Source organism: Pavona decussata, unplaced genomic scaffold, assembly GCF_977016875.1.
Source record: "Pavona decussata unplaced genomic scaffold, jaPavDecu1.1 SCAFFOLD_67, whole genome shotgun sequence".
Lineage (NCBI taxonomy): Eukaryota > Metazoa > Cnidaria > Anthozoa > Scleractinia > Agariciidae > Pavona > Pavona decussata.
The window spans coordinates 4,311,737-4,338,164 of NW_028145486.1; the positions used below are offsets into that span (position 1 = coordinate 4,311,737).

Below are 26,428 nucleotides of genomic sequence, written 5' to 3' on the forward strand. Positions count from 1 at the left end.
TTTTCACTAGCGACGCAAGCACAGACGCAGGCGCAAGCGCAAGCACAAGAATGCTGATTTCACCGTGAAAGCGGCCTCGACGCAAGCATAAGCACAAGCACGTGGATAAACATTTTCCTTTTCTTTTCTTGTGCTTGTGCTTGCGTCGCGTTCGTGTTCACTTGACATAATTGCTCTTATGCTTGTGCTTGCGTCGCTAGTGAAAACCAGGCTTCAGGACAAAAAAGGATGAGCAAAATTATACAGCGAGCAGTGTCCTTCTCTTCCTAATTTACTTAGCGCGCGTTCGATTCTGTCTTCAGCACTGATTTGTGTAATTTCAGCATTTCTGCTCGCGTGTATATATATGATCTGAGAAAGTAAGAACAGCTGCTCGCAGTCTGAGTGGAAAATCGTATGCAGTTATTTCGATTAACGTTAACGTTCAGTTGGATTGCTTAGGCGACAAGACCAAACCGCGGTAGTATGGGTAAATCTTTTATAGTTCGGCTCAGCTGTAATTTCACAATTTCATTAGGGTTATGTTTCAAGGTTTGGGTTAACAATTCCGACTCAACCGATGGATGGTTGACGGCAGTGCTGTTAGTTAAGCTCACTATCAACAATACCTTTAAAATTACAATCTTCTCTGATTGTGTCAATCCATTCCTTTTTCTATTTCCTCAGTTTAGCCTATTTGCTTGTCCATCTTTTAATGACAAACTACATCGTCAATCTGAAGCCGTTTACATGTCCCAACCGATTCAAGCACAAACTTGGAAAAACTATTACAGTCAACCCAGGTCACGCGTGAACGATATTTTTGAAATTGGAACGGAGTTTTGAAATTTACATGTCAGTTTTCAAAATCGCCAACGAGAATTCAGAGTTCCCGTATAAATTTCCCTAGCTTATTGACAGTATAAAGCTATGAATTTTTCTTTACATTGCAAAATTGAATATTTCAAGAATAGCAATTGTTTCCCAAGTATTTTGACTCTTTTTTTCAGTTAATGCGTCTTTTTCGGAACGACTTCCAGAGAGATGTCCAACATTTCATTCACATGTCGGACATTACAAAGAGAAATTCGAATGTTCATTTCATTCTTGGAATTACTGTTCACGCGTGACCTGGATTGACTGTAAAAAAGAAACCCTTTCCAAGGATTAGATTTCTATTTGGTTAACAACCTATACCCACCCTGCCCTAATTATCGTCATTTTCACCTTAATAACTCACAAGTGATATGATTGGCAAAAATTTGTATGTTGGACTCTTAGCGATAACCAGGGTATATTCCACAGTGAACCACGCCATTCCATTCCAAAAATTACTTGGGGATCATTTCGGGCCGGGTCAGCGTAAAAAGAAATTGGGGATCCTTTCGGGCTCGGAATCTTTTCAGGATCACTTTGGGGATCATTTCGAGGGGTGGGGGCTGTACAGATTTCGCCACAACATCTTATGATTACTATAAATAGCAAACCACAAGACATCTTGAAGGAAAAATATCGATGAGTCATGATGAGTGTGACATCCGTCCACACGGTACGGGGGCAGGGCATGACGGGGAAATCAGTGTTGTAACACAACAGCTGTCTGACTGTACGTTCGTGAGTGTTCAGATTTTTCTGTGGCCGAAAAAGTTAGGCAAAAAGTTAAGACTTTTAAGACCTTTCACGGATGTCGGCAATGGCGGCGGAGGTCAAGCCTTTGGGAATCGTTGTCGTCGGTTTAGGACGGGCAGGGAAAGCCAGAGTAAGAGATTTGAAGCAGAAAGTTTTAGGAGAAAGTGCGATTCTTCGAGGAGTCATCTCAAGGTAAGACCGAGCGGCTGTAAAAGCTCTAGCAGTTACGGTATGAAGTGGCGAACAAATCTAACTGGGATGAGCTATTTAAAATAATTTTGGGTGACTATGAATTTCACTTGCTTTCACACGATTGATAAATAATGGCCGCCATTTTGAATATAATTAGTCCGTAACGAGTAAAACGTCAAACCAAGTACATGGGGTACACGGGGATGTAGTAGAAAATTATCCCAGTTCCAACCCAAATGTTGTCTCAAAACCCAAAAGTTGGGGGGGGGGGGGGAGGGGGGATAGCAAACTTTGGTGTATTTGTAAAGATTGTTCTCGTAAAAATTGGACATCATGAAGAAACTGTGACATTTAAAACATTTTTTTGATCTACATAGCCCCTGTGCATGTTTCTAGCTTAAAATTACTTCTAGCTGCATAGAAGTAATTTTCCCTGACCTTTTATCTTTTAAATGTTCTGAACTGTGCTCAGTCTGCTTTGTAATTTGGACAGATAAAGATAAAAATATTATTATAATTAAACCCATAAAAAATATTAAATTAATTTAAACTAGGGCATTTGTGTGTTTCTTTGCTTTTAGGTGGTGTAATTCTTAGTAACTGAAATTTGTTCAATTTCTTTCAAAATTATTGTAAAACATATTTCTTTTGTGAGAATTTCAATATTTTATTTATTTATTTGTTAAGTTCATTTTCTTCATAATTATGTCACAGTCCAAACTTCAAATTGTTATCAGTAACTCATTTGCAAGACAGGGACAATGTTCATATCTCATCTCTCCTATTTATGCCTAGGGGTTCGGAAGTTTGACCTTTGTCGGTTACGTATGCCTCTGTAGCTTTGTGTACACTGTCACTATTATATTTAACAAGTTCAAGAGGAAGAATTAGTATGTCAGAAGTGGGGTCCTTCCAAACAGTCAGTTACTGGTTTTAACTGATGTCTTTCAACAGTTTGATTACATGTTGGACCAGGTGGGACTGCTATAAAAGATGCTTCTATTTCCTGTCTCAAGGTTATTTTTTCTTCTCCCAGAGACCAAGTCCCTGATTCTCAGTGAATCAAATTCCATTTTCCAGTGTAAAAATAGGCAACTCTCAGTTCCCATTTGATCCCTTCAGCAGACCTCTCAAGTCTCAGGATTTTGCTGTGACACTCACGGTTTTCAGTTAAGTCTCACGGTCTCACGACGAGACACAAAAATCTCACAATAAACAGAGTCACAAGCTGAAAGGATACAATTTCCCTATATAATTTCATTTTTGGCTTGCTTAGGGGACTTTTTTGTGCCAATTCTATGCAAATCAATCCATAATTAGGGCCTCTTCATATGAGCCCGGTCGACTGGGCTGGCTCGGTTTCCGAGATCTCACCTCGCCACTCTTTTCTTTACAAAAATTTCTATCTGTTCATATAAGAAGGCGGGCTGGCCCGGTTACTGAGATCTCGATAACTGGGCTGGAAATTTTTCCCATATGAACACTTCAGCCTGGACACTGGGATTGTCCGGGACGAAACATTTTCAACTGCACATGGCTTGTAAGGTTGCTGACAAGTTGGAACATGGTTCCCATGGTAGTTTGGGGGCCTTTGGGACATTTTTCCTCTCGGTAACCAGGATTAAATTTCACATATGAACAGAAGATAAAATTCATCTCGCCTACCGTGCCAGCCAGGTTACCAGGCTCATATGAAGAGGCCCTTAGTAAACAACCCTAATTAAAAGCAGTTAATCCCTCTGTTTGCTGGAAACACAGTCCATGACCACATATAGAAGACATGTGCCAAATTAGGTTTTCATTACCAGTCTCTCGCATAATATTTTTGGTCACTCACATTTTCAAAATGGCGGAAATTGCACTTTCTTTTGATTAGCACCTGTGTTTACTTGGTTTTGTCAGCTGTTTGATCAATCTCCAGATTTTTACTGAAATCTCCAGATTTTTTTACCTCATTCTCTAGATTTTTGGTGTTTGGAGGTTGAGAGGTCTACTTCAGCACCTTTACAGCCTGGTTTTTTCTACAGGTAGTGCTACAAGCCTTAATTAAAAGCATATAACTAGAGTTATAACCTCTAAACAAAGTCCGTGTAATATATATTAATTTGGCAAATTTCTAGGCGGAAAGTAGATGATCATGAGTTAAACACTCTCAGCTGGGATGAGGCCTTGTCCAGAGATGATGTTGATGCTCTTGTCATTTGCACAGAAAATGATACTCATGAAGAGTATGCCAGGTTAGTTAAGATAAAACCATTTTAAGCAGACATGCAGTTTTACTCTACCCAACCAATTGAGTACCCAGAGTCGTCAGACCTTTTGCTAGCAGTTGGTTGCCAGGAGAGACTCTGAGGAGTTTGAAAACATTTTTAAATGTTAAAAAATTAAAATTTTTTGATTGGCTGCACCATAACGGCTTGCACTGTTTTACCGCAGAAATTCTGCGATAATAAAATTCCAGTTCCCCAGAGTCTCTCTTGGTGACCAACCATGGCCAAAAAAGCCTGAGGACACTGGACACAAGATTGCTTCACAACATGCTCAACTATGTGTAGTAACCATGCATATTATTTTAATTATTTAACCAGGAAAAAGTGGACAAAGGAGCACACTGTGGATGTGTTACTGAAATTCCCATTTATTTGTTTATTTTACTCTGACCATTTTGTATTCATTTATTTATCGGTTCATTCATTATTAGTGAGCTAACAGATCCAGAAACTTAGAGTTAATATTGTTCATGATTAATAAAAGAATGCCCTTCAATCAGTGGACGTCATTATTAAATTTTCTTTGCCCTTTTACAGGATTGGAGGGGGGGAGGGGAACATAGGAGGGGGGGGGGGGGCTTTGGACACATACACCCAATAGTCTTCTGAAGTTTTCCAAAGGTGACCCAATGCCAGTTTACATCCAAAGATTTCCAGAGATGCCTTAAAGTAAGATGTTAGAAATCTTAAGGTATGATGCTTGACCCTGTAGGCATGATGCTTGTATAAAATTTGGTTGTATGAAGGTTGAAAAGTGCTGAGCTAAGTGGGGCATTAATTTGTTATATTGTTTGAGGTTCAGTGATTAACGACAGCTCATGCTTTCTAATTATTATAGTGATGTAGTACCTTAATTAATGCAAGAGGTCTATGGACACCAGCGCCATGTGTTTGCGTTCCTCCTCCTACTGTAACACTGACTTATATCAAACATTGTTTCACAGGAAAACCTTAGAACATGGCAAGCATGTTCTGATAGAATTTCCATTATGTTTGTCAGCAGAGCAGGGAAAAGACCTGTTTAATTTGGCAGAGAGTAAAGGTACATATAGATATTCTGGGCCGGGTTGTTTGAAAGCCGATTAACACTAATCCCGGATTAAAAATTAACCAAGGTTTTCATCTCGCTCATAAAAATTTTTTAAAAGCTAATTTTAAGCCAGTAGTAAAGAAAAGTCTAAGTCAAAACTGAATGACAAAAATCTTTTTGAAGAGTGTTCATTGATTAGTAATTAAACTCAAATCAAAGTTCACCTTAATCCAGGATGAGCTTAATTGGGCTATGAACAACTGGGCCCTGGATATTATATAAATAGATGTTCAATTAATAAGTGTAATATTTCTTGTAAATAGTTACCAGTTGGAACATACATATGAGATTTTATGAGTGAGGTATCTTGGGTGATCAGGTCCTAAATAAAAAGAATGCAGTTTTCTGTTTGGTCATACAAAGTTACTTACAGTAACTGTTAGTAACTTTGTATGACCCAACAAGAACCTACCTACCAGAATAACTGTTATTCTGGTAGGTAGGTTCGACCTCTAGAAGTAATGCTAATATCTAAAGTAGTAGGGCTTAAGTATATCATTCTGTTTGATGTAAATATGTTTAAAACATGAGCAGCAGTGTTTTATTGGGATTTAAAACCATGAGGTGCAGCCGAGTGGTTTTAGACCCCATCAAACACATGCTGCAAGTACTTTGAATGGTTTTGTGAACGTTGGAAATTAGCATATGAGAAAAACATTAAACACTGCATACTAATAAGTAGGAGGTTTTATCAGGTTTTAAAACCACTGCATGTGATGTTTTATTGACCACATGATAGGTCAATGGGCTTATGAATTATTAATGAGTTTTGGAATGGGGAGTCGTTGGGGGGGGGGGGGGAGGGGGCTATTCATAAGAGTAGTTCTCTTGGGGTTTGATATTTGTGGACTTTTTACAGGGGACTGTCGGTTGTATACTATCCATGGGTTAGTCCAGGGGAGACATATATAGGGGTTAACTGTATTGGTTCATACATCAGGTGTCTGTAAGGGGTCATACATGCCCACTGGAGTCAGTTAAAGGGGAACATACAAAAGGATTTTTTGTAGGGGGTCATTCTCATGGGTGAACTGTGATGACCATACATAGAGGTACCCCACATTCAGTGCCTCTTGGTTTTGCATTGCAGATAGATTTTTAGCGGTAAGTTTCCATGCAACCCCATACATTTTAATGTATAATTAAATGTAATTTTAATACATAATATAAAAAATTATACATGCAATACTGTCATACGAACCCTCTTCCTCAAACAGCGAGTAGAGTTTGATTAGGAAAATATATACATAAGTTTTTGAAATGTTGGGGCTGTGTAGAAATCTCACCATTTTGTCCACTGTTGCCACTTAACGCTACAGTTACAAGATCGTAAAGTATAGGCCTGTTAGGTTAGTTAGCATACAAGCATCCTCTGGCACACTGAACATAATTACGTATCTTTTGTTGTGTTTTATGTATAGGTTTGATCTGTCGTGTCGAGAACATAGCGCTTCTCCTTCCTTCACATCATGACCTCAAACAAACCATCCGAAGTAAGACAGCACCACTTCAAGAGGGCACAGTACGCTTGGATGCCTTACTCTCTAAAGATTGGATCGCTGACTTAAAACGTGCTGGATTTCCAAGCTTTGCTGGGATCTCAGACTTGGAGCGTCTAACAGATCTCTTCGGCAAGATCACAGTAAAGGAAGCCCACTTTGTGCACGAAACTGATCGTCGCTTACTCACGTGCAAGTTGTTCACTTCAGATAATAGGTGGGTTTTGCCATCAAAATTAAAGCGTTCTAAATTTGTGGAGGTACTGTGGTCTGGCTTGCACTTAGTGTATCAGTCTCAATTTCTCACGAATGCATTAGTTTGAGTTCCGCTGTTCTACAGCGTCTTGTTACTTGGTGCAATTGGACGAACTTGTGAACCTTCAGGAAGGGCCGCATTAGAAGGCTGATTTTTGAGGCAATTCTGCTGGCTACTCTCGCTGAAATTTCAGGGCGATTTTAAGGAAGGTGCCTACTAATAAGGATTAGGTGTTTTTGCGCGGTTTATGACTATGTGGGGGAAGCAGACCTCAACAAGGGCTATTGAAATCCAAAAAAGAAAATTGGGGGTAACCACGCGTTTTTTTTAGAGATAATGAAGCAACAATCATTTTAAAAAGCTGCAAAATACAAAGCAATGTATGGCGTTTTTTTTTTTTTTTTTTCAAATTGAAGCGTTATTATCTCTGGAAAATGCATGGTTACCCCAAATTTCCTTTTTGGATACCAAGAGCACTTGCTTAGTTCTGCTTTCTCCAAATAGGTTTAAACCGCGCAAAAATATCCCTGTATTAGTAGACACCACCCATAGGAAACCCGAGTATCTCGAGATGCACAGTAACAAAAGAAGGCACCGCCCTTATAATGCAATTTTGTCGCGACGAGAGCAGAGCACTTGCGGTGTAACCATGCTTCTTTGAGGGATCCCAAGGGAACTTGACGTGTTTTCTGCAGCTTCGCATGCGTTTTGCTCTAATAGTAACAAAATCAGCATCAAATCACTAACAAATCGTTGTTTTAAAAACAGCATTTGAAATCGTTCTTAAAATTGCCACAAAGGTCGCAAAAAACGCTGCTAAGTCGAATAAAAATTGCCTGCGGTGTATAAACGGTACCTAAGGAATCCAAACTCCATAAGTGCTTTTTACATTGGCGCTCTTTTGTCAGCTTTTGCGGCGATTTAAGTGATATTTCAACTCGCCTCTGTGAACTACTTCGGATTTTCGCCGCAATTCTGATTAATCTGATTGCGATTTTGATGCGGTGCGCGGAGAATGCGTACAATGTGAGCGTATGAAAACTGTCAAATTTCCCGTGGGGCTTTTATCCTGACATACCATGAGCTTTCTCCACAGAACGCTACGCTACGAGAAACGTAGCGTCCGGTGGAGAAACCACTGCTCGCAGAGTATGAGTGAGTTCTACAATTGCTGCTTCTAATCGCCGTGAAATCGCGGCGAAAATTACAGGTTCTTTAAAATTGTACTTTAGATGCTGCAAGAATCGTTGCCAAAATGGCATAGTCCTAGAAACGGTACAATCATCCTAGTACATAAATTGTAGCATGCTGGACGCAAGTCACACGTGAATTTCGTAAACGGGTAAGCGCGCGTTTGGCATCACTAGTTGTTCTGTAGCCTCTAGGCTGAATCAACCGTCTCTTTGTGCTAACCCCATATGGGCCCACTGAGGAGATTGGTGTGAAGAGACTGCTGACATGTCAGACTACGTAGCTTCAAGGTTAGAGCGCCCGACCAGGCGAACGGTTTGCGGATGGAAGGTTCATGGGTATTTGGGAATCTGTTCTTAAAGATCCAGTTCAGACGCCGTACCTCACATGAGCCGAATCGAATTCGAATTTAGACCGACCCAAATTAATAAATTTCCGGCTGAACTGATTCAGACGCCGAACTTAATTTAGTCAATTGAGCCGATTAATTCACTGAAGTATACTATGACTGAAGAAAATTGCGAATTTGGGTTGATTATGTATTTGGTTCGGTTCATGTGAAGTACGGCGTCTGAATGAAAGCTGGTTCACAGCCGTTATTCCCGGCTGAGCCAGGTGGGGAAAACGGCTGAGCCGATCCGAATTAGATCGCCGTTCTTCACATGAGCTTAATTCATTGAGTTCGAATCGGCTCATGTGAAGTACGGCGTCTGAATCAAAGCCTGTTCACAGCCGTTATTCCCGGCTGAGCCAGGCGGAGAAAACGGCTAAGCCGATCCGAATTAGATCGCTGTTCTTCACGTAAGCTTAATTCCTTGAGTTCGAATCGGCTTATGTGAAGTATGGCGTCTGAATCAAAGCCGGTTCACAGCCGTTAATCCCAGCCGAGCCAGGCGGGGAAAACGGCTGAGCCGATCCGAATTAGATCGCTGTACTTCACATGAGCTTAATTCATTGAATTCGATTCGGTTCATGTGAAGTACGGCGTCTGACCCGGTCTTTGGCACTGAACATAGTCAGAATCTTACCGAGTGTTTTGAAAAGGGGAAATAAAATTTTGTAGACAAAAGTACGCGACTGCTATTTTTCCTACCACAGAGCCCATCTACCTATTCATCTATGTGCTTTTCTCCTAGGCCATTGACATGGATAAGGTCTTACGAGAGAGGACGCGAAGGAAATCCGAGACAAAGATTCCAGGAATTTAAGTTTGAAGACGGCACTGTCTTAACACCACCACCCGCCAGTCGCCCTCCTCCACCTACCCCCGGATACAAGGGACTGTTTGCAAGGGATTTGGAACTGTTTTTAGCCGAGATCCGGGGGGAGCGCAGTCGTGAAGAGATGAATGAAGAAAGGAAACTAGTTCTAGATTGTTTGGAATTGGCAGAAGAGATAGAGAAGATGGCAAGCGTGTGATTTTCTTCCGTGCTGGCGAAAGGATTGTTGAAAAAAACAAAAAAAAAAAAAAAAGGAAAAGAAAAAGACATGTACAGCTCAAACATCGGTTGTGGTGACGTGCGGCTGATCACTTAGCTGTCTTCTCACGGAGGCAGCTAAGATGCACCGAAATGATTTTAGATATCACCTGGGTGCTAAGCATATCAATTGCTTTAAGTTTTGCTCTTGATTACCAGACTGGCTATAGAGTGTTTTCACATGACGTCACAACGGCCATGTTGGTGTCCCAAAATAAAGAAATGGCGGCCATGTTGGTGTCCCAAACTAAACCTCTGGGAATTAAACTCTATTTTTATGCAAATACTTTCTTTTGTTTCAGTAAACCAATATGGCCAGTAGTCACGTGAATGAAAACGCTCTAAAAAAGGCACCGTGTTTGCTGTGATTTTTTACAAGGCGTGTAGTGCTGCACGATTTTGAAAAGAACTCTCCAGTCAAAGGAAAGCAATACAATTCAATACAATAGATGTTTATTGAGTCATGACTTAGCTATAGGAAAAGTGAGTCTGCGATTACACACCAACTAGCTTTTAGGTATTCCACATAAATTAAAGTTTACTGCTATAAAAGATTACAAAAAACATGATATGACTATATACAACATCTCTTGTGGTATCTGAATATTAAGATGAACGTAAGCTAAAATCGCTAAATATCACACTACGTGAAAAACAGTGCCATTGAGAAGGCATATACAATAACGTAATATGTAGCAGTCCTGTCGGAAAAAAAAAGCAAACCCTGTTTCTGAAATGAAATCTAGATTTTCCGGTGAAACGGTATGATCGTAAGTCGTCTTCCCTTCTTAATCCTGAGATGAAGGTGTTTCCTCAAATCATCGCTTGATTCTCTCGTACGCAAGGTCTACAATCAAGGACAAAACTTCTCTCCCTATTGTCCACCATCGTCGGAATAAAATTGAAAAACAAACAAACAAACACATTCTACCCTGTGCGATTTATACCAAGTTTACCTCACATCTGGCATGCAAACGATGTCAAAAACACACTAAGGTAATAATTGTCTAAACAGCATTTTCAGGAGTCCAAATTAGTCTTCGAGTGAGTCACGATGAAAAGATTTAGATGAACTGAACCAGGAGCCATAATCGATTATAACTCCTGACTGAACCTAAATTGTAAAATTAATGCGATATAATGTGTTTAGCCTGGCAATTAAATGATAGATAAAATTTTCAGTCAGTGACGCAGGTATACTCGGAGAAAGGAAATTCGAGTTCCTCCAACAGTCGAACCTATGACCTTCCGATCACTCAACCTCGTTCCCGTACTATACCACTCATCGACATTCAAATCCTAGCAGTATGCAGGATGTTTGTCCCTTGAACCTAGTTTAATGACCTTAGCTCCCACGCCGGTCTCTTGTAGCGCAGTAGTAGCAGGCATCCGAACTAGAAATTGCATTTTATTTTTCTGAGTGTGTCACGTCACTGACTGAAAAATTCATCTGAAACTGCGCAGCAAGTGTTTACGTTTGTGCGTTTCTCGCTGTTTGACTGCGCGGAAACTAGAACGCCTCATTTCGTTCGCATCCAAAAGTGCGGAAATCGACTTTTTGGTACAGAAAAAATCTACGGAAAAGCTTGCTTCGCAAGCTATCTGACCTTAAGGTGGGGAATCTTATAGTAACAACATTTCTATCGAATTCAAGTCCTTCTTATCCGGTGTAACTATTTATCTTTCTATAAACCTCATTTACATTTTCAAGTTTTTTACACTTTTGTTCAGTCGTGCGATCTGGACAGCAAGAAAGATAAGAACGATCAAAACGATGGCAAAAACACCAAGACATGCGATGAGGATGTATTCTGTTACGGTTACGGTGAACTTGTCACCTTCCTTTGAATCTACAGGGAGAGAAGGAAACGTCAGTGAAGATACCATGTTAGAGTCCATTTTATAATATCATTATTCAGTACACATTTTCAAGCAACTCAGTGAAACCGCACTCCCCCCACCCCCCTCCCCCACCCTTTAAAAAAAGGAAAAAAAGAAAGAAAACTGCGTATGGTTCATGGTTTAGTTGTTATTTTCAAATTAATTAATTGTCTTCTGTGATGATGATGATGATGAATTGAGTCTGTTCAACTTTTTATTGAAGTAAATTCTAAGAGTTAAAACGGAGAGGCAGAAGTGCAGTGTAAAAATTTTACTGGCCAAATTATCTAAATGATGAATACTTCCCATGCATTCTACCTTTGGGAGATGACTTAACCTAGCAACACTTGTTGGAAATGCTTGCTCTTGCCCAGGCTTAGCCTGCGAACGCAGACGTATTTCGCCGGAGAGAAGCGACAGCCGGAAATACGTCTGCCTTCGCAGGCTTGCCCAGGCTTGACCTTGTTGCAGGTTTTGCGAGGACAAGCGAGCCAAGAAAGAAAGCCCAGTGGCTGAACACTCCCTTATAATAATGACCATTCTTACCTGTCGTTGATGTCGTTGGAATGGGATTTGCGGTAGTAGACGCAGACACACTCAGTTTAAGGGTGCTGGTAGGAAGTACTGGATGTGTACTGTATGTGGAGATTAATAGCGGTTGGCTGCTTGGTGAGGATGACGGCAACGAGGATGTTAAATTTGAGGATGCTGATACATTCACTGATACAGTGGACGACATGGACGGAGATGGACTGAGAAACTTGACTGTAGCTGATGAGCAAACAAAGATCAACAAAGGGGTTAGGTTAACGCTAAACTGAAGCAACAACTCGGATCGAAACTCGGAACGCTACATAGGCAGCGGAGCAGGGGGAGGGGGGGCTGTAGCCCCTCCAAACAAAGTTTTTTTGGGGGGAGGGGGGGCACAGTCTCCCCCACGTTTTGGTGCCGAAAATATCGCTAGCCCAGCATAAAAAATGGCAAAATATTCAATCTCGTGATCTTTTCGCAAATCGTTTTGTTGCAAAACGTTTGATGCAGTGAGAACTGCGCTACCCGAAAAATATACGGACCATGTGCTAAGCTTTCAACAAAACTCCTGTCACCAAAAGATTGTCAGGAGAGGTACACAAACTCTTACGGATGTATTTGACGTTACCAGTAGCATCCACGACTTCAGAGCGCAAATTTTCTGCCCTCAGACGACTCAAGGACTACCTAAGAAGCACCATGAAGCAGGAACGCCTGAACAACTGCCTACTGATGCATTGTCACTAGTCGATTACGGACACACTAGACACTGTAAAGATTGCAAAAGGTTTACTTGTGCCAACGAACAACGCAAAGGGCATTTTGGAAAATTTGAGTCGGGGTATGCGCAAGGCTGGGTGAAAGATGAACCCCCCACGTTTCAAAACGCTCCGCCGCCTCTGAGTATAGAGACCCGTTAGAAAGTCATTTGTATGAGAATGAGGAATGAATGTGTCCATGTATTTTCCCCCAGGATTTCCTGCTCCGAACGACATTTTTAACCGTCGGAGCAAGAAAGGAAACATGATCTCAAAATAGCATGACATAGAACCACAGGTATACCAAACGAAACAAACAAACAAATTGCGAACTGAGAAGTTTGATCGATTTTGAATAAACGTAAGGACAAGTCTTCTGTTTATGCGTTTTCCAGCGAAAGACTATGGCGGCACAACACTTCAGTCCAGTCTCTTATAATGCTAATCAGGTCTAAGGTAACGAGGAAGTGCTGAAAATAACTGAAATTTGTTGGTTATTATTTCAGTTTGTCTTTAACAGTCAGTAATAGTTGATCCAGGGCCCAAGTGAAAAGAACAGAAACCCGTAGATAACTACTAGTTGACTGGGAGATAGAAAAGTGATTTAAAAAAAAGCAATTAACTGAATCAGGAGTTCCTGACTGAATGTACTTCAAAGCCGTCCTTGTCAACATAACAAAGGAAACAATGGAATGTGTCGCAACATAATATCACTGTCTAATCCCTCGGCAAGATCAGGCAAACGAAACTAGCTCTTTCAGGGACTGCGAAATAATTCTATTAACATATAAGGCATTGCATCAGTGGCTATTAGTAACAAGTAGTGTTACTTTGTTCAGAAGATTGGAGGTTGTTTAATAGAAGAACACCGCTTTTCGTTACTAAGTGAGGTCACTTTGTGACGATTGCCGGAGTTATTTGAGCTTGCAATGTTTGTAGCATCTTATGGTAGAAATTCATAGATACAGCAGACTAATCAACCCTTAAAAATTCAACAAAAGCTAGAACTGATAGTAGCTGCGACATGGACAACCCTCAGTATCTATTTTTGTATGACAAAGCATGCCCAACGAAACTAATTATATGACCCATGTAACCGTCTGCGCAATTACTTAGTATTTCTTAACTGGAAAAATTAATTTAGATCGTATAACATTCGAATGCTGTTTGGCGGAATTAAGCAAATTAACGTCGATTGACTCCTGCAGTCCTTTGATACAACTATCGCCTGTGCGTCTATGTGGAGTTGAAATCGGGACGGAAGTTGATACACCGGGTCATTGTTTTTTGGTTCTTTGGCTGCGCTCTCGCTCATGACTGCACCCGGAAATAAGTGAAAGACATCGCTTATTTAACTACTTCAGTTTAGAAATATACACCTTTAGCGACCAAACAATTAACCACACATTGTAACCCATTCGCTCGCTGTTCAACCTACGTTCTGCGAGCAAAAACTACTCGTATATCACTGACAGATGTTTGGATTCTGGCATACTGTGCCGATGGCATTTCAATGGCTCTTTCACTTACTTGTGCCCTGTACGTTCGGCGTTGAAGAAAAAGCACAAACGGTCGTCCAGATCACCAGGAGGCGCAGAACACATTCAGCTGCCATGTTTGTTTTCATCTTAACTTGCCCTGCTAGCATGAGATAAAAAATGCTTTTTATGCATGCAACGTTGGCGTCCTTTATGCCCGGTCATTGATCCGGATCACCGGAAGTCATAACTTGATCCGCTAATGTCAAAACTAAAATAACTTCATGCAGTAACTAACGGTGTTATTACTCAGGCGCAACCAACGAGAATATTTAATCAAAATGTTTAATGTCATTTCCAGATTGTTTTAAAGTTTTTCTAAAGACACATTTTTGCAAGGTAACACGTGCAGTAACACAATCTGTTCGGTTCGGATTCGCTAGCTGAAAATTCAAGTCCCAGAAACTTTTAGGGATCACAAAATATCCGAACTATTGTTGGCTTTCCGAAAATGTAAGCTGGCCTTGTCTCGCACTTTTTTAAAACATTTAAACCCGCACGTCCGAAAACAAAGCGGTGTAACCCCGTTGCTAGGGCCCTCTCTCTTCGGATTCTGGCAACATTTAAACCCAGTCTTAGGTCTGGAGACTAATGGTTGGAAATTTTTTTCTTGTATGGTTCTTTTCGTGACTTTCGTTGATTTCTGACTTCAGAATATTCCCAAGAGAAAAACGTTGCTGTCCATTTTTTTATTTGGTTTAAAACGTTTTTGATCTGTGTTAAGTTTGAAATGTGACCCGTTTTCACGACATGTCCAGAATCTCACCTTATGCAAAATATAGGGCGTTCGAGGGAGCCACGCGAGGGGAATTTCGCCCTCGCGTGTCTCCCTCCAACACACTACTTTGTTCGGTCTTCAAGGATTTCAGGCTCAGGGGAGGCCTGCAACGTCTCACATTATTAGTCGAGAGGACAAAAGAACGAACAACAAATCAATGGAGCTGCAGATTATCTGGGTCCAGTGAAAATAGAGCTTAAGAAAAGGTGCAGGCCTTTTTATGCATAGCATACATTTGCATACATACCAATTTCATTTTTTTTCTTATACAGTATTCAGAGTTTTGGCTCATTTATGTGGAATAGTTTGGTCCTCAAACGGGGACAATTAGAACATTAGGAGTCGCTTCATCGTTTTTACATCGGTTCATTCACACCACTCAGGTAAAGTCTTGTTCTTAAACACGCAACAAAAAGCATTTTTCATTAAATAATACTGTCATGTCTCCTAACTAATACATTAACTAAATTCTTAAGAACATAGTTTTAAAATATTTCTGATCTTAAAATTTGTCATTACAGACTGTCTAACTTTGTTGATAGACTTTGTGTCGCTGATTTACAGCAATACCCTGCTTGACAAACAAGTATTTTCCTGGAATTAAAATATTTAACAAAGTAGACACCTTAAAAAGTAAATCCTTCTAAAAATTGCAAAAAAACTACCCTTGGTTATAAAACAATTCAGCACCCGTCATCCAGTATTGCAACCCACATAATTTTATATTTTTTAAAATTATTCATATAATAAGTTACAGACATCATGTAAAAATGGCTGACATTTTAATATTCTTTTGTCTGCATTCAAATTAGCCCTACTGGTAAATTAGCCCTAAAGGTAAAATATTGTTTTGATTTTTGAACTCAAGAACGAGGTTTGTAGGGCTAATTTGAATACAAAACAATTAAAGAATTTTAAAATGTGGTCAACCATTTTTGCATACGCTCTATTATACTGCCTATAAATGTATACAATAATAATTTAAATATAATTATTAGTATACTCTAAGCAATATATAATATACTACTACACCACTTCAGCTTAGGTTACCAATTATCTCAACTCTATAGCAGGACATGTTGTGCATGAACCACTGTCACAGTGGTCAACTAATACAGTGTAACTTTACCTATCAAAATCTTTCCAGCCTCTATTCTAAAGGTACCAGAATAATTTAGTTTCTAAATTTATTTTTGTTTTGTTCTTATTTAGATGTTCAATCCTAAGCTGTAAAATGCAAATTTTAACCCCCAATTATGCCTCCCCCACCCCTCCTACTATAGTTTTAACATCAAGGTCAATCAAACGTACTCAGCTGTAACAGGTATTACAGTCAATTCACGTCAGGCGTGACCAGTATTTCCGAGAATGAAATGAACATTTGAAATCCTCTTTGTAATGTCCGGCATTTGAATGGAATGTTGAACATATCTCCGGAAATCTTTCCGAAAAAGACACATTAACAGAAAAAAGATTCAAAATACTCTTGAAATACTTAATGCTGTAATGTAAAGAAAAAGTCACAGCTTTATACCATCAATAAACTAGGGAAATTTCTATGGGAAGTCTGAAATTTCATTAGCGATGTTCGAAACTGACATGTATGTAAATTTCAAAACTCCATTCAAATTTCAAAAATACCGGTCACGCGTGACGTAAATTGACTGTAAAGGTCATGTCAGCCCTTAATGACAACTCCTCATTCTGCTTGAGAGATTTTCTGCTTTAAAAAAACAGCTTAAAGGCAGTGCCTCCTTTTGCTACTGTGTGTACATTCTGCACATCTCATGATGATCCAAGAAACTCCAATTTCTTATGCCCAGTGCCTTCTAATACAGCTGCAGTTTTGCTTAGTTTATGAGCAGATCTTAGCAAGAGCTAATGAATTTCAAAAAGAAAATTGGGGCTAAACGATGCATTTTTAAAAGATAATTAAATTTCAAAATTATTTGGAAAAAATGCTATATATTTAATGTTATGTATTTAATTAAAGTTTTTTAGAATCGCTATCGCTTAATTACCTCTGAAAAATGTGTGGTTACCACTAATGTTCTTTCTTAATGGATTTCAATAATAGCCCTTGCTAAGGTCTTCATTCCTGCACAGTCATAAACTGCACAAAAATACCTCTGAACCAGAAGGCATTGTTCATAAATAGTTCACACTTAATGATTCTTACAACTTGTATAAGGATGGTGCCTATTATTGTTACTACACATCTCGAGATACCCGGGTTTCCTATGGGTGGTGCCTACTAATACAGGGATATTTTTGGGCGCTTTAAAACTATGCGGAGAAAGCACAACTTAGCAAGTGATTTTGGTATCCAAAAAGAAAATTGGGGGTAGCCATGCATTTTTCAGATATAATAAAGCCTCAATTTGGAAAAAAAGCACCATACATTGCTTTGTATTTTGCCGCTTTTTGGAATAATTGTTGCTTAATTATCTCTAAAAAATGCATGGTTACCCCCAATTTTCTTTTTGGATTTCAATAGCCCTTGCTAAGATCTGCTTTTCCTGCATGGTGATAAACTGCGCAAAAATACTTCGCTTTTAGTAGGCACCATCCTTAATGGATTAGTTATGAGGGAAACTAAAAACTTAAATTATAATAATTATATACCCTAGCATATTCCTGTTTACAGAACTGAGTTTTTTCTGCAGCAAGAGAGATCTAAGGCCAGATTCCAAATCCCTCCTAACTTAAGATGTATCCTAAGTACTGTTTCTTAATGAAAGGCTATTGTTGCACTAACAATAGCCTGTTGTCAAGGAACAATAGCCTTTTTAGGAGGGGTTTGTAAATCTCGCCTCAGGAACATAAAGCACCAGAACAGTTCATAATTGTGCTTTGCATGATCCTTTGTATTCAAACATTTTCAATTTTTGTGTTGTATGCTGTATTGCATAACCAGATTTCTACGACATTTTCTAAAGCATTTCCAGTGTATAAATGGACTGTAATAAATTCTCAGACCAAAATTTCCTCCTTCCAAAACAAATATGCAGTTCCAGAAAAAAATCCATACCTGCCCCATGAAAGGTCAATGGAAATTACTGGGGGAGGGGGATTAAAAGTCAAAATAAGATAAACTGAAATTTCCTGGGGAATGGGGGGGGGGGGGGGCAAAACAAAAAACCTTCCGTGGGGATGGGACAGCACAATGAAAGGAGAAAAAAAGGCATTCTTAAACAAAGCTCAGCCTAGGAATGTCCTAGACATGTTTTTAAACATTCTCATGAAAAAAGGTTCTTATGATGACAAAAACGAATGTATATGGAAAAACATTTTTTACCTATTAGGCATAAAAATGCAACTAACCATTTGGCCATGCACTTTGTTGCTCGTGGTTGAATGAATCATGGCTACAGTGAATTAATCATGATAGACAAATCATATTTCCTAGGTCTGGGTCAAACATCCATCAAACTTCACATGACACATTTTTTAGGCCCAGTCCACAAGTGTGCATATTTATATTTTCAGTTGTTTTCACTTAAAAATAGAGATTTTTTAAAAAGGTAAATTTTTTGTCCAAACATGCATTTTCATTAATTTTGTGGCTCACATGCAAACAATTAAAACCAATTGAAAAAATGTTACTTTCTAGTGACTGCTACTGATGTTACATCATACAATTTTACAAAACCTCCATTTTTGTTATCCACACATAAATGATATTAATAGCTTTGTTTACAAAAATCTCCACTTTTGCAATCAATTCTGAAAATTGCCATTTCTGGAATTTTTTGTTTCACTTATATTCACATAAAAAATGATCAAAAATGGATATGTGGTGGGTGCCTAATTGCAATTAAGACTGACTCAAGTTCCATCATTGGGATGAACATCTATCCTTAGGGTCAAACCAAATTCAGTGTAAAAAAAGACCTTTTGGTCAGTGGGATTTCTCAGAAAAACATTAATTTTATACTATAAACATTGGCATTTATCCTTGGGTAACCTGTGCCACAGACGGAATCAATTGCCAGTAAATACAATCTGTCCCAACAGTGTACCAAGATCTGAGTACACTCTATAATGTTATTGGCCTTTGCACAAGGTCATAGTTCAATAATTATTGGTCTGGTTATAGCCCGTTAGGCCCCGTTTATATGGAGAAAAGTTGTCCCGGGTAGAAGGGTCACTCGCCTACCCAAGCTATACCCTGGGCGAGCCAACTTTTACTACATTTCCTTACAAAACTTGGCAAACCGTTTATGTGAGAAACAAAAAGTTGGCTCGGCTGGAAGGGTGACCCGCCTAGCCAGGTCACTCTTTTTCAATGGTAGGGGGTCACCCTCCTAGCCGGGCCAACTTTACTCCATATAAACACTTTGGCTTGCCTAGCCGGGTCAACTCCGTCAAGACGAGACAGACAGAGCATACGCGAGCACTGCTGGCTCGGGCAAAGGGGTCAACTTTTTTCTCATATAAATGCTTGCTGAAGTTGACTCGGCTGGGAGGGTGACCCTCTTTCCTGGGACAACTTTTCTCCATATAAATGGGAGACTGAAGGGGAATTTGAAAGTGACTTCCAGTAGGGTAATTTTCCCGAAATTCCACTTGGAAATTGTGAAGGTACTCCTCTTTTTCCATTTGGAATGGAACTGATTGGTTGGTCGAATTCGGAAAATCCCTTACCATCATGCAACGGTTACACCAACTGGATTTTTCCTACAAATGAAGGGCTGCCTGGAAAAAAGCCCTAAGTGACTTCTGATAAATAGCTAGAATCTCCTTCCAAATTTCATTGTATTTGCTTGTGAAACAAAAGGAGAATTTGACCTTACATCAAAAGTCACTTAGGGCCTTATTCCACGCACACCTTCAAATGGTAAACACCCGGTATTTACTGGTGATTGATTCTGTCTGCAGTGCAGGCTATCCTAGGGTTGATCTTCCCATTTCTGTCTCCAAAGCAGATGGATAGAATGTGTTAGTTGACCCAAATAAGTCAAACTTAGCCTGAACTTAAATTGCTCAATTCAGTTGGTCTCATGTAAAGTTTTGACATTTCACCCTGGCCTAGGAAGGGATTGCATGCTCAATACTAGATTAGTTAACTTTGTACTGCCTTATCTTGTTCTTCTGGTTTCCCAGGGGCTTTTTCAGATGAAGAGTGGTCATCGTGAACCATTCCATAAGGTCTAAGGTGATACACCATGTATTCCATCACATACATCATATTAGGGTTGATATAGTGGAAGGTCACAGCGTGATCTGAACAACAATCGGGTCCTTCCTTGTACGGATTATTATCATAATTCCACAGCCAAAAATCCTTGGGAAGATACCCAGGGATAAGGTGGTGTTCCGGGGGGAGCGGCATGAAGGTTTCCCTCCCACTCTTGTCCCTGGTGTAAGCTGGTTTGACCCCAACAGCCCCGAGACATTTTCCAACTTCAACATCCTCTGCAAATGATTGCTGAGCACACAACGAGGTATCCCCTAGGGCTTTTTTGAATCTACGGAGAGTTTCCTTGCTGAACACATAGCCGGCTCCACCACTGTTGTACCCACCATAGGTCTTAAAATATCTCCCCAGATAGTACGGCTGTTCGGGATCCAAACTCGAAACCAAATGGCGGAGATTTTCGATAATAACGAACGTATCATCGTCCGCTTTTATAAACCAGTCCGCATCGTCTAGGTGATGCTCATAAACGTAATCCCAAGCAGCCCGCGTTTTACGCCATAACTGGTCACGTCCTTCCCTAACTTCTAATCCAATTGCTGGAAAGCTGGGGTCATCTTTCGAGCTCATGAACAAAAGTACGTTGCACCGCTTACCCCAAGTTTCTTTCACTGGTTTTCCTTTGATGGGAAGGTTGTCCGGACTCGTCATCACCCAGCATAGTATTCGTATTCTTTGCTGTTCTTTCAGGGCTTCTTTGTTCAAAGAAAGATGGTGATGGTGATCTTTGTGGTCTGCATCGAAATCGACCGGTGATTCTACCTTGAATTTGTTGCTGTCCCTATGAATGATTTTATGCGTGATATCTTCATTATCTTGCGCCTCGGAGCCCAAAGGCGTTTCCGGGACAAATAATTTGTGAATATTTTCTCCTCGATTAAAGTGATTTAGTACTGAGACGATAAAAATACCAAACGAGAGCCCGATAGCGAAGGACAGAATAGTGGCTCTTGCTGTCGCCATATTTATATTTCACGCACCATTGTTCCTGCAAGAGATCAAACCTGTGTAAATCGCTGTGCAATATTTGTCACGTGGCCTCGATTTCATGTAAAATACAAGTTGCGTCCAAAGACGCCACGTAAACATTTCGTATCTTTTATCCTATATTTTTGCGGCGAAAAAGGGACCATTTAACCACTTTTTCAAATTCGAGAACATATTTATTGGATTACAGATACCCTTCAAAAATCTCCTGTAGTAAACAACGGACTCACTTGCTGTTCTTTGGGTTAGTTTTGTCACGAAAACTGTGCAACATTTGTCACCTGGCCTCGATTTCATGTAAAATCAAGCTTCGTCCAAAGAAGCCAATTTGAATACAAAACAATGGTCAACCATTTTTGCATACCCTCCATTATACTGCCTATATATAAATGTATACAATAATATTTAAATATAATTATTAGTATACTCTGAGCAATATATAATACTACACTTCCGGTTATCAATTATCTCGCAACTCTATAGCAAGACATGTTGCATGAACAACTGTCACAGTGGTGAACTAATACACAGTGCAACTTTACCTATCAAAATCTCTCCAGCCTCTATACTAAAGGTACCAGAATAATTTAGTTTCTAAATTTATGTTTGTTTTGTTCCCATTTAGATTCTAAATCCTACACAGTGAGAAACAAATTTTAACCCCCAAAAGGTATGACACTTATTATGCCTCCCCCACCCCTCCCACAATAGTTTTAACATCAAGGTCAAAGGTACTCAGCTGTAACAGGTGTTACTGTCAATCCACGTCACGCGTGACCGGTATTTTTGAAATTTTAACAGAGTTTTGAAATTTACATATCAGTTTCGAGCATCGCCAACGAGATTTCAGAGTTCCCATAGAAATTTCCCTAGTTTATTGACAGTAAAGCTATGACTTTTTCTTTACATTACTGCATTAAGTATTTCAAGAATAACAACTGTTTCCCTTAAGTATTTTGAATCTTTTTTCCCGTTAATGCATATTTTTTGGAAAGATTTCCAGAGAAATGTTCAACATTCCATTCAAATTAATGCCGGATATTATAAAGAGGATTCGAATGTTCATTTGATTCTCGGAAATACTGGACACGCATACTCTCAAGGGTGGTGCCTCCTTTTGCTACTGCGCGACGTGCGCGTACATTCTGCACATCTTGTGATGGTCCAAGAAATTCCAATCCTAATACAATCCTTAATTAGTTCACATTAAACGGCTGATTCTTACAACTTGTATTAATGGCTTCGTTATGAGGGAAACTAAAAACATGATAATTATATCCTAGCATATTCCTGTTTACAGAACTGAGTTTTTTCTTGCAGCAAGAGATCCTTTTTGTAGTGCCAAAAGTTTCCAATTTATGAATTTTTCAGAAGCGATGTTTTATGAAAATTGTTTGACATCGGATTTCCATACAAACACTGTTATTTTAAGCCTGTTTGCCTACTCGTCAAAATGGCGTCGGAAACCGTGATAAGGCCTATTCCAAAGCCCTCCTAAGTTAAGATGTATCCTAAGTACTGTTTCTTAATGAAAGGCTATCGTTGCATTAACAATAGGCTATTATTGGACTAACAACAGGCTATTGTCAATAAACAAAAACCCATCCGTGAGGCTGGAAAAGCACAATGAAGGGAAAAAATTAAAGGCATTCTTAAACAAATTAAAGCTCAGCCTAGGAATGTCCTAGACATGTTTTAAACCTTCCCATGAAAAAAGGTTCTTATGACAAAAAAGAATGTATATGGAAAATCATTTTTTATCCATTACGCATAAAAATGCAACTAACCATTTGGCCATGCACTTTTGTTGCTCTTGGTTGAGTCATGGCCGCAGTGAATTAATCATGATAGACAAATTATATTTCCTAGGTCTGGGTCAAACATCCATCAAACTTCACGATACAAAGTAAGGCCCAGTCCATAAGTTTGCATATTTATATAATTTTCAGTTGTTTTCACTTGACAATAGTATTCCATTTTCACCAAAGGATTTGCCACTCATTGTCTCTGCGTGCTTACAGTAAGTTATGGGAAATCCGACTTTGACTTCGGCAATATATAATCTTCCCCGTTGCGTACCAAAATATACTACAACAGGCATTCAATATAGAAAGTACAAGAAAGCTTTTTATATATATCCCCAAAACTCAGAAACACAGAAGGTGAAAGCTATCAAAAAGCCGGTTTGAAACCCGTAAGTTCATTGTTAGCGTTAAAGGCTGCAGCCATTTTGATAGCTTGCGTGCTTGGTTGCCATGACAACTCGAGGTACCGCTCGCAAGGGTGGCTGAGCGCGTAACTTTCCCTGTCTGGGAATAGTACTCCATCGTCGAGAGAGATTGCCAACCAACGTGTCTGGCTATGTCGTCTGGGCCGACGCCTAACAAAGAGAGTGTGATAGCGCATCCACTTCGAAAGCTATGCATGGTTTCTCCTTCGTGAATGGAGGCCATTTGCAAGTGAGTCTTCTAAATCTGTTAGGGACCGATCGTTTATTACGTCCTAGGGGCGGGTGGTGGTTTTCTAAAAAATCGAGTATTTGAAAATTTTACCCCCCCAAAATTTTTTTAAACAAAAGTTCTACCCCCCACTACAATGACAGTTTGAAAGTTTTACCCCCCCCCCCCCCCCAATAGTTGGCCTTGAGGTTGAATTGTTGAGAAGTTCCTGGGCACAACGCTTGGTTATATGCGAGTCGCTAGCTCTCTGAATCTGAACTGGCAAGAGAAACAATCAGAAGTTAGGCGAAATTCAAGTAAGGAAATGTACCTTACAATATCTCTTGAATGTCTTGATAATAACGATGTTTTGTTATTGCTGGAGTCTTTTCTTCACTCGTCAAAAGAAGGTACACAGAAGGTCAAAGCAGCTCGGGGTTTGAGAGCAGTACAGGAGCATTCGATGTATGGATGTGGATATATAGATTTTGAAGAAGCCTACCATCTCTATTCGCCTTTTAGTCAATTTTTTTGCCCAGATAAACAAGCCTTTAGAGATAAACTGCTTGATGAAATACACGGTTTGCATGTCCATGTCATTACTCAACCTATTACGTGCAAGATCTTTGTCGCTCTGAAGAATAGTAGCGATATGGAGAAGTTTCTAGTCGATTTTACCAACTCTATGATTGATGAGAATGAATGCTAAATACATTTAGTCGGTACCTTTTGTATGTCTTAAAATTTTACCCCCCTCACTTTTCGTACAAGGTAAAAAATTACCCCCCCAAAAAGAGCTCATTTAAAAAAATTACCCCCCCTCAAAAAACACCGCCCCCCCCTAGGACGCAATGAACGATCGGTCCCTTAGCAACTGCTGCCCCGACGAATGGACTATTGGAGACTGTGTTTGCATCATTAAGCGTTCTGAATAAGTACCCTTCGCGTAAGTTGATTTACATCAGGTCACAAAGCTTAACATATAGATGAAGATTAGAAACAGGGCAGATTACGGGATCTTGACACATGGGGATTGGAAATCGATTCACATTCAATGCGTCGCCTTCCCCTCTGAGAGTTTTTCCGAATGTGTGGCGAAACCAAATAACGTTGCCATCTTGTGAGGAGAAAATCTCTTTGGTGTAAACTCTTCCTAAGTCAGTGGCTCGGTCACCGGCGTAGAAATGGACACGAAAGAAAGCTAAATCCCTGGCGTACAAAAACCTCTGGATAGAAGTTGTGTCCTTGTCAAATACTGAATTTCTTAGAAAGCTGCATAACTTGCTTAACTTATCGACAAATATAGCAGTAGCTTGCTTGGGGATCACGCGCTGGGCTTCTGCCTGCTCTTCACTAACTTGCTTAACCTGATGATGGGCAGCGGGGTTGCCCACGTCCAAGAGGTCATTCCACTCGCCACTTCGCCCAGCTTCAATAAAAATGGAGCGCAATTTTCCTATCAAATTGTCTACCGACTTTGTCGCGAGTCGTTTAGGACAATTGTAGGAGGAGGCCCCGGTAATGCCAAAATATTGAAACGCAGGTCTGTGTACTTTGGTCCGGCCACCCTTGTCCTTGTAGGCTAGAAACCGCGTGATATCAGAGGGCGATGCGAACATAAATGGTTTTAGGACTAGGGAGGGAAAATAGGAAATTGTCAAACTACACCGCCAGGCTAGACTTCTGTTTTTCGTAACTGAGGTTTTTTCTTTTTGCGAGACGCCAACGCTTCCAAGCGTGCGTCAATGGCGTTGAGGTTGATTTTGACTCGTTTGGCGGCGCCTACGAAATTCTCTCGACGGTAACCACACTGCTGGCAGAAATTGAACGTCTTATCGTTCGGATATGCCGTGCGCATTGAGGACAACGTACGGCAGCAGTCCAAACCCTAGGAACTTCGGGTAGCGTCTGAAATAATTTGAAAAGTAAAGAGAGAGTGTAAGAAAACGCGTGTGTTATAGGACCATATAAGCAAAAGACAAAGGTTGACATAAATTAGAAGCTTTATTATCTTGATAGGCGAAAGTTATAAAAGCAATGCTAGTACGAGACCAGTTCCGTCAAGGCTATGGGGGAACGCGAAACACCCATAAATCCCACTGGAGAGAGCGAGGCTCCCAGGCGTCGAAGCCGGACTTAGCTGGATATAGTAAAGTGTTTGTGCAACCACGAGAACCTAACATGAATGACGCGGACGCAGATTGCTGAAGTAGTGGCCACCAAATCAAATCCGGGACTACGATTGTATAAGGACATCCTACGCTGGATAAGTGCTTAATAAGGGGGCCGACGTGCACAAAGGGCGGAAGACGTACGGTCGTGTCGTACATTCTCGGGTAGTGCCATGAGATCAATTGAGTGTGGGCCGAAAGCAGTTTCGACGCATTTCCAAGCATCCTTACTAAGGGAGCAATCTAGCTCTGAGAGGGTGCGCGAAGGATTGTCGGCTGGAATTTCTTTTGATTCTACATAATGAAAACTAAGTAACATGTTCCTTTTGAATACGAACTGGAAGGTACTTTTCATGGCACTTGAGATAACCGGGGATTTAGAGACTTGGTTGTTCCAGCTGGCTAGAGGCGCTTTGTTGTTGACGAACGCGTCAATCCTTGTATTGGAGTGTGTATGAAGAAGATTCTCCAAGGTACGCAAGAGAGCCAGGGATTCTTTAACAACGATGGGTAGTTTGCACTCAGTTGTCTCTCAGTAACCACGAGTCTCAAGTGGAGACTT

At 40.1% G+C, this 26,428-nt stretch overlaps 3 protein-coding genes across 3 annotated transcripts; 1 reads left to right on the plus strand and 2 right to left on the minus strand.

Annotated features, from left to right (window-relative positions):
* Positions 1 to 1,556: 1,556 nt before the first annotated feature.
* On the plus strand, positions 1,557 to 9,684 carry LOC146478187 (biliverdin reductase A-like). The gene is made up of 5 exons (XM_085112897.1): positions 1,557 to 1,800; positions 3,921 to 4,037; positions 5,015 to 5,112; positions 6,582 to 6,876; positions 9,243 to 9,684. Exons 1-5 carry the CDS (start codon positions 1,664 to 1,666, stop codon positions 9,523 to 9,525), a joined length of 930 nt encoding a protein of 309 aa, XP_084969023.1. The 5' UTR covers positions 1,557 to 1,663; the 3' UTR covers positions 9,526 to 9,684.
* A 336-nt stretch (positions 9,685 to 10,020) lies between these two features.
* LOC146478188 (uncharacterized) lies at positions 10,021 to 14,471 on the minus strand. Its single transcript, XM_085112898.1, has 3 exons — positions 14,285 to 14,471; positions 12,012 to 12,236; positions 10,021 to 11,434 (listed from the first exon to the last, which is right to left on the minus strand). Exons 1-3 carry the CDS (start codon positions 14,400 to 14,402, stop codon positions 11,283 to 11,285), a joined length of 495 nt encoding a protein of 164 aa, XP_084969024.1. The 5' UTR covers positions 14,403 to 14,471; the 3' UTR covers positions 10,021 to 11,282.
* A 5,447-nt stretch (positions 14,472 to 19,918) lies between these two features.
* LOC146478189 (glycoprotein-N-acetylgalactosamine 3-beta-galactosyltransferase 1-like) lies at positions 19,919 to 21,266 on the minus strand. Its single transcript, XM_085112900.1, has one exon. The coding sequence runs from the start codon at positions 21,231 to 21,233 to the stop codon at positions 20,136 to 20,138; it is 1,098 nt and encodes a 365-aa protein (XP_084969026.1). The 5' UTR covers positions 21,234 to 21,266; the 3' UTR covers positions 19,919 to 20,135.
* Positions 21,267 to 26,428: the final 5,162 nt, after the last annotated feature.